Source organism: Spermophilus citellus (genome assembly GCF_964194105.1).
Source record: "Spermophilus citellus genome assembly, chromosome: 1".
Lineage (NCBI taxonomy): Eukaryota > Metazoa > Chordata > Mammalia > Rodentia > Sciuridae > Spermophilus > Spermophilus citellus.
In genome coordinates, this window is record NC_138182.1 from 184,547,676 (window position 1) to 184,556,506 (window position 8,831).

An 8,831-nucleotide genomic window follows, 5' to 3' on the forward strand; every position below is an offset into this window, starting at 1 on the left:
GGAAATGATGAACAGAGGAAATTAGATTCAAAGAGTTGACAGAATGATACTAGAGAGAAAGAACTAAAAGATAGGAAGTAGCAGTGGCATGAGATTTGCTCAAGGGATGACAAGATTCATTCTATCACCAAGGAAGCAGAGGACAGAACTCATTGAATATGAGACTAAACTAAGACCAGCGTGTCTGAATTAGTAAGATAGATGGCAGGAATAGTGATGGAGGTCCTGAGTTACTTGAAGGAGGACTATAGAACTTTAAGAAGAATGGATGACAGAAAGTTTAGCCTGGGTGACTTGAAAGTAGCCAAGAATTGGAGATAGGGAGGAACAAGTGTCAGGAGCAGCAAAGAGCCCACACCCAACCACCCTGGAGTGTCCTCGAGAGACGCAATGACCTCAGGGGAGAGCCAGATTTCAATCAGGAATGAAGGAAAAGTTCAGAGAGGACTATGATCCAGAGGGCAGCTTGGGAGCTAGAATTCAAGACTATGTGGACTAGATAATTTTGTTACCCCTATGGTCCTAAAAGATCCCCTGTACCTGCATCTTACTGTCCTGAGTCCAGACCTCAAGGCTCTACATCACCTCCCTGTCATAGCCTTTTGTTTTTAGCCCAGGGGAAGGGTCAATAGGAGAGTCCTCTTATAGCTGCGTAAGAAACTATATGGTGCTAGAACCCTCAGTACAAAGTCTTCACTGGAGCCTGGGTTTGGGTAGCATTTGTAATGAGGCAGCCTGCTGGAGAGCTTTGAAAAAAGAGATTCAAGACATGGGGTAGCAAGAGTAATTAGTACCTTTATTTTGGGAGAAGCCTTTTTTTTTTTTTTAAAGAGAGAGAGAGAGAGGAGGGGGAGAGAGAGAGAGAGAATTTTTAATATTTATTTTTTAGTTTTCGGTGGACACACATCTTTGTTTGTATGTGGTGCTGAGGATCGAACCCGGGCCGCACACGCATGCCAGGCGAGCGCGCTACCGCTTGAGCCACATCCCCAGCCCCTGGGAGAAGGCTTTTAGAACAGAGCTAGCAGGCTGTGATGTGAAGTAATCAGCATTTAAAGTCCCTGGTTCTGAAGCCGTGTTGAGCTGATGGTAAACTTGGAAACATCTTTGCAGAAAACCAAGAAATAGGTATCATAGCACATGTCTTGCAACATCTTAACTCAGAATGGTATGTCTCAAAGTTATTTAACTGAGTTCATATTATATCAAAGATGAACAGTAAAAAGCAGGTCAAGGGAAGGAGATTGATCAGGTTATGTTAAATGCATGTATGAATATAGCATAATGAATCCCACTGTTGTGTACAATTATGTTGCACCCACTAAAAAAAGATATAAAAATAAAAAACTGATTCAGTGAGTTCCTAGAACAGTGTTGAAAAAGATAGGAAGCCAGGCATGGTAGCACACACCTGTAATCCCAGCAGCTCAGGAGGCTGAGGCAAGAAGATCATGAGTTCAAAGCCAGGTTCAGCAAAAGTGAGGTACTGAACAACCCTGTCTCTAAATACAAAATGGGGATGTGGTTCGGTGGCTGAGTGTCCCTGAGTTCAATCCCAGTACCAGGAAAAGAAGAAAGATTGGGAGAACCAGGGAAAGACCTGGCCCTGAGCAAGAAGACTGGTAATGCTCTCGCTGTGTACTTTTTTATACATGCATTAATAGATCTCAAGCATGTTTCCACCAATAAGCTGTCAACTAAAGTATGATATAGTATGATATAGGACAGGGTTCGGCAAACTGGCTTGTGAGCCAAATCCAACCCCGCCAATAATATTTGACTGAAACAGCCACAATTGTTTAGTTTTGTGGCTAGTATCATGCCACACGGCCCACAGAGCCTAAACTAGTTACTACAAGTTAAGTATCCCTAATTCAAAATGCACCAACATGATGTCAAAAATGGAAAAGCCCACATCTGGTCTCATGTACCAAACTGTCATGCACAAAATTACATACACCTAATACACATAGCCTGAAGGTAAATGAATTTTGATTGGGTCCTATCCCTAAGAAACTTTACTATGTACATGCAAATATTCCAAACGCTAAAACACTTCTGATCACAAGAATTTTATAGATATACATCTATCATGTATACATTTTAGTTGTACTTGGACACAATACCTTTATTTACTTATTTTTTAATGTGGTGCTGAGGATTGACCCTAGCACCTCCCACGTGCTAGGCAAGTGCTCTACCACTGAGCCACAACCCCAGCACCCCCAAGCATTTTGGATAAGGGATACTCAACTTGCAGCTGGCACTTCACTGAAAACTGTGGGAGCCTGTATTCAATCTGCTCACTAGGCACAAGAATAAAGAACTTACCCAGAGAGTGGGAGCTTCAGCCAACCTTCAGGAAGCCCAAACAAACAGTAATAGGAACATGAAGAGAGAAGCATTAGAGTGTAAGGTTTAAGTTTTCTTGCTAGACTCTTAGTGTTTCTCATGTATCTTATTTTCTTTTCTAGTGGAGAAAGATCCTCTGATTTGCTTAATATGAATTTTTTAAACAACATACCTTCTTCATAGCTGTTCTTTAAATGCTCTAACTGCAGGCAGGAGTTCTCCAGACTTTACATGCTGTGGAAGAAAAATAATGGTTCAGATTAGATTTTACCTCGAAATAATTCTTGAAAGATAGAAGTTAGGAAGTCTTTATACAGTTCTCAGCAGTGTGGTTCCTGCTAATGGGCCAACACTTACTACTCTTCTGTGGTGTTATGACAAAAAGACAAAGGAAATGGTAAGAGGTCTGGAAAGGTTTACAAGGAGGGCAAGTCTTTTAAAGACACTACTACCCTATCTCTACACTTTGACTGCTCTGCCCCCTGGAGGAGGTGGGTTAATTTGCAGGAGGGATACCTCAAAAGGGCAGGACTCAAGCCTTGCATTCCCCCAAAGCATCTAGCACTGCCAGAAACCCTGGTGCAGATGGACTTACTTGTCACCATAGCACTGAAGCTGTTGCCCTGATGTAGTCTGGAATTGTTTGAGAATGAGACAGTGAAGGGAGAGCAATTAATTGGTAGGGTTAGAACTACTTACACTGGCCAAATAACTCAGAGAGCTTGTCAAATACCCAAAACAACTAATGGAACGCAGGATGAGTTTGACCTCATTCCTTTGCCGAGACTAAGCACACAATGGAGCCTCCAGCTCAGCGTCCCACAGAACTCTTGGGGTCAAGAGACAAGGAAAGAAAGACCGAGTCATCACTCTGGAGCTAAACAATGACCTTGATATCCTTCTGCCTCCTCCCAATTCTGCCCCCCCCCCCGCTTGACTTCATTACTGTCGCTCCTTCTAGGACTCTGACCCCCCACATAAGGTTAGGTTGATGAGACAGGGAAAGCGGGAGGCAGATTGCTATGGTCATTCAGAGATGTGCAATTCAGAACCCAAATACAAGGTCCAGTTGCCATTCTGTCATTTTCTCTCCTGTGTGATCTTGGACAAATAATATTTCATCCTTGTGCTTCATGTTCCATTAAAGTAAAGAGAATACTACTATATCAGAAGAGGATTTGAGAGACAAAATGAGGGGTTTTTGAATAAATGAAGTACTTGGGCAAAAATAACCAGTTAGCATATTGCATCTACCCATTATCACTACCACTTGCTGCTCATGTTTTCAGGAAAATTACTCTAAAAATGAGCTCAAGTTATCACCCTCTGAGCCCTATTCATCTGCCTATTTGCCTCTACAGCCAAGTTGCTGGATGTAACTGGAGGAAAGTACCCAACTGTGCTGACCAGTCTCATCTGAAATCCACATCCCACAACTTCAGGTGCCCCTGTGCCTCCCAGCAGTCTTACAGTGTCACACCTGTGCTCAGTCTCAGATGATAAGCGTGCTGCTGCTTTCACCTCAGGAGAACACGACATCCTTCCCCTCATTCTGCCCAACAGCTCCACTTACACATCCCCAGATTATCCCCCTCGGGAATGAACGTGGAGCCTTCATCCTTCCACTCGCTCAGGAGAAGGATCCCGGCGCCACCTTTGACTCCTAATTCTTTCACCACACCTTAGAGTTAACTCAAATCCTGTCAGCTCTCCCTCTAACCCCATATAGAATTTAACCACTTCCCACCAATACTTTCCCTGGTCCAAGACATCGCCTGTCAGCCAGGTCCTTTCACCCTTACTCTCTATCACCACATAAGCTCAGTGATCCATTCTGTAATGTCTCTTTACCTCGCTCAGAATACAGGCCATCTGCTTACTTGCCAACCTCGGCCACCCTCCTTCCAGCACTCCTGCCTCTGGTCCTCTTCATATGCTGTTCTCTATGCTTAAAAAGCCCTTCCCCACAAGCTTCTGTTCCAATGCTGTCTTGTCAAGTAAAGCCTTGACTACTTGCCCTACAGAAAACAATACCCTTCCCTGTGTTGTTTTGTGCTATAATTTTAGCCCCACTTAAACCATCTTAGGTATTTACTTGGTTGTACAGTCTTGCCCCCAACGTTGGGCTGTAGTCACCATGAGGGTATTTCATTTACTGCTGTATCCCAGGCCCACAGCAGAGAGTCAATAAATATTTGTTGAATAAAACCTGGATGAAGGGTGTCCTCCAATATCCGTGAACAAAGCAGCTTAGAAAATGGGACTCGCTGGGCCCTGATCTATCCCACTTTCTACACAGACCAGCTGTGTCATCCACACTGGCCACCTGAGGAGCTCAGGAACCCACCCTAACATCCCACAGTCAGGAAGGGCCAAGCCTGATCAGATCCAGGGCCATCTGATTGGAGGCACAGGTACAGAGAGGACCCATGGCTCATGTCGGAAGGGGCAGTGTCCGCAGGGACGCTCACCTTTTACCATGATGGCTGACTTTGGTGTCTCCTCTCAGGTTCATGACTACCTCCGCAGCAAGTTGTGCTCCCTCTACGAAAACGACTGCATTTTTGATAAATTCGAGTGCGTGTGGAATGGGTCAGACAGGTAAGAGAGGCTCTTGGAAATCAATCCTAAGTGGGGTGAAGCCAAATGGGGGTCAAAATTGGGCCCCAGGGTCCAGCCAGGATGCATTATGTGGGTCACTGGATGGACCCTGAGATCAGGCCTGCAAAGAAGGGAAGGATGCCAGGAGACCCGGGGTCCTTTTGGGGACTGACTCAGGTGACAATTCAAGAAAGTCCTGTCTTTGACACACAAGACACCCCCAGAGCTTGGTCAACATGCCTAACAAAGAACTCAAAGAATTCAACAGCAAATCCCAGCCTGAATAGTTCCAAGTACTACCAAATGAGCTTTCTAGATCAAAAACTCTCCAAGCTGCTAGGATGGACCTGACCGGAGGCCCTGGTGGTTCATTAGCTGATTCTCCTCAAGCTCATTTATCACATTCCCTCCAAGTGATTTATTACTGTTTTAAGGCCTTTGATTTCACCAATACTTCATATTACCTCCCAATAGTTCATTTTTAGTTTGACAAATACAGATGAGTCTCCAGCTTCCATGAGAACTAGATGCAGGCAACTAGGGGCTGGCTTAGTTTCCTGATGAAGATGGCACTGGTAATAGTGTTTGGCAGCACAGGAATCCTTCATGGCAAGACACTCTAGCATTAAGCTTTACAGAGCACAAGCCGCCTCTCGATTGTTCTTTAGCTTTCTTTGCCACTGACCCAAAATGAACCCCCTGCTTAGCAGGTCGAAAAAGAGTCACCACGTAGCAAAGGACTCCAATCAGTCCAGTTAATGCAGGCCAGAGAGCAAAGCAACTGTGACATGTGAACAAAAGCCCCCAAGGGCAGAGAAGCCAGCCCTGTTATTTTCATGTATTTATTCATTATTAGAAAATATTGTTAATATCTTATTAATTATCATTCCACTTTCCCCCTATCTTAGGCTAGCTTCAAAAACAACACTTATTAAGCACCTACTACTGGGTACTTTCCCACACATCATTTAATCCCAACCACAGTCCAACAAGGTTGCTTTCATTATCCCCATTTTACGACTGCAGAAACTGAGGCTTGACGACATAAAGAGTAGCCTGCCCAACCTCACAAACTAGTACATGGTAAATACCAAAGAAGTTTTGAATTTGAATCCTAAAAATAACATCCCCTCTGTAACATCACAACTAGGAAATTTTGTTTGGGGTCCAAATAAGATTGAGACATTTTCCAAAGACTTTCTCTGACTTATCTAAAAACCAGCCAGGTCATGATGGGGGACATGAACATCAATGCCCAAGACACAGTGAGCCCGAGTGGCTGAGGGCTTACACCCTGGAGACCAGTGCACATGCAAGTTTGAGGCCTGACCTTGTCACCTACTAGGACTGTGACTGTGCAGATTACTTACCTCTCCACATCTCCCTTTCATGGGCTCATGGAAGTTGAAATCAGATGGTGGAGGTAGAGCCCCCAGCACCCTGTGTGACAAGGTCACCACAGTTCACTCTAGCACAGAGAGAAACCATTCATAGCGTCAGTTTCTTAGACCAGAAGAAAATCCAACCTTTAATTTGCACAGCTGACAAAGTACCCCCCACCTTGCTGTGGCCAGTCTTGTTAGCTTTTCCTTTCACCTCTGTGACACTGCTCAAATCATGCAAAAAAAAAAAAAAAAGAGACCGGCTGGGTTCTCCCAGTCCTGAAGCAATTTCTCACCAGCCTCTCGGGTACCACCCCTCACATACTGAATACGAGTCCAACAGGTTTTTAAATGTTTCTTTGGGTCTTCATTTGATGTATTGACTCTAATTTCCCTGTGCTAAAAACAATTGCAGCAGACTTTGAAGAGTCCAACTTTCCCAACTCCCCAGTTGTGAGAAAACTGTCAAATCCAGTAGACTTGGGCCAATTCTGTTTGAGCACTTGCAGTCTCTTCCTGGCCTGTTGCCCTGTCTAAACAATTCTAAAAAGTCACCATTTAATATTCCACACCTTGCTACTGGAAGACTGTAGGGACTCACTGCTCTTCTGGTCAATTGTAGATGTCCCCAAGAATGGAAAACACTTGTAAAAATGTAGAAACCACCTGACCACCTGTTCTAAAAAATTTTTTTTTTTTTGGTGCTGAGGATCGAACCCGGGTCCCGCCCATGGTAGGCGAGCGCTCTACTGCTGAGCCACAGTCCCAGCCCCCTAAAATCTTATTTGCCCATCCCAAATCCTTTTAAAACTTATTTACTCCCTTCCTGAATAAGACCACGATGACATCCATTTTATAGGCAATATTTCTAAAAAGGTTGAATTAAGATCTGGTTCACAGAAGCGGTTAGGCCACCCTGTAATCATGGTGCTGTCTCTCAGCATTTTTCTTGCCAGGTTGATGTAATGAAGCCCTACAGGTCAAACAGTCTGAGGAATACTCCAACAGCAGCTGTGCTTTAAATAAGTACAATTTGTTGTTTTCAAAAGTGTTTCTACTTACATGACCCCACTTGAGTTTCATAATCCTGATAGGAGAGAGGTAGGGCTGAGATCATAATAACTAGACTCATTTAGGTAGACCAAAGAATCAAAAGGAATCTATAGAACAAAAGTAAATAAGAAGGGTTATCACCATTAGTAATTCAAAAGGAAGTCCATGGTCATAAAGTTTTTTTTTTGTTGTTTTTTTTGTTTTGTTTTTTTGTTTTTTTTTTGCCAGACAGGGTGGTACATACCTGTAATTCCAGTGGCTCGGGAGGCCAAGGGAGTAGGATCATGAGTTCAAAGCCAGTCTCAGCAACTCAGTGAGGTCCCGTCTCTAAATAAAATACAAAACAGGACTGGGGATGTGGCTCAGTGGTCAAGTGCCCCCAAGTTCATTCCCTGGTACCAAAGAAAAAGAAAAAGGTCCTTTTTCCCCCCTCTTTAATAAAACCTTAGTGCCATAAGCTGATCATGATGCGGTATCATTTGCTTCCTTTCACTATAACACCCAGTCACCCCACCCTTTCCTCTCTATCTTGCAGTGTCATCATGACAGGCTCCTACAACAATTTCTTCAGGATGTTTGACCGCAACACCAAGCGTGATGTGACCCTTGAGGCCTCGAGGGAAAACAGCAAACCTCGGGCTATCCTCAAGCCCAGAAAAGTGTGCGTGGGGGGCAAGCGGAGAAAAGACGAGATCAGTGTCGACAGTCTGGACTTTAGCAAAAAGATCTTGCATACAGCTTGGCATCCTTCAGAAAATATTATAGCAGTGGCGGCTACAAATAACCTATATATATTCCAGGACAAGGTTAACTAGGCGGACAAGTTATTACTTAATCTCACATACTGAATACTAGTCCAACAAGTTTTTAAATGTTTCTTTGGGTCTTCATTTGATGCATTGACTTTAAGTTCCCTGTGCTTAAAAACAATTGGAATAGAATTTTTAAAAAAGTCCAACTTTCCCAACTCCCCAGTTCTGAGAAACTTGTCAAACCCAATAGACTTGGGGCCACTTCTATTTAGAGTTGAGAGCTGCCAGCTAACAGTAATTCTTCCATAGTCGACTTGAATTCTGATGCTTTTATTGCCCAGTTTTCTCTGGTGGGTCCAGTGTTTTGTTTCTAGGTGTCTGCTGCGATAAAATGAGGTTGTCTGTAGTATTTAAGGAAAAAAAGAGAAGTTTTTTTTTTTAATTAAGCAATTCCATTTGATTGAAAAAAAATAAAACACCGTTTACTCTTAGAGACACTCTCTTTATTTTGTGCAAAAATCAGAACTGGTCAGAATCTCCTCTTCCCATCCATCAGCTTCTTTTTAACAGTTTCCTTTGCACCAGAGATTTATTTCACAAGGCTGAGAAGAGGATGCAGAATGAGAAGGGCAGGGACACTGCACCACCTCTATACCTCTTTTTCTAAGCGCCATAGAAACAGCCCAAGAAT

General features: G+C 43.6%; 1 protein-coding gene across 5 annotated transcripts in view; it reads left to right on the forward strand.

Moving 5' to 3' along the window:
* Positions 1-8,631, forward strand: part of PPP2R2B (protein phosphatase 2 regulatory subunit Bbeta) — a 436,743-nt gene extending 428,112 nt beyond the window's left edge. For all 5 annotated transcript variants that reach the window (XM_081288959.1, XM_081288958.1, XM_081288960.1 and 2 more), the window contains 2 exons: positions 4,862-4,953; positions 7,924-8,631. In XM_081288959.1, the coding sequence (XP_081145085.1) occupies positions 4,862-4,953; positions 7,924-8,203 (372 nt within the window). In that variant the 3' untranslated portion in view covers positions 8,204-8,631. The remainder of the gene's footprint in view (positions 1-4,861; positions 4,954-7,923) is intronic.
* The last annotated feature ends 200 nt before the right edge of the window (positions 8,632-8,831 follow it).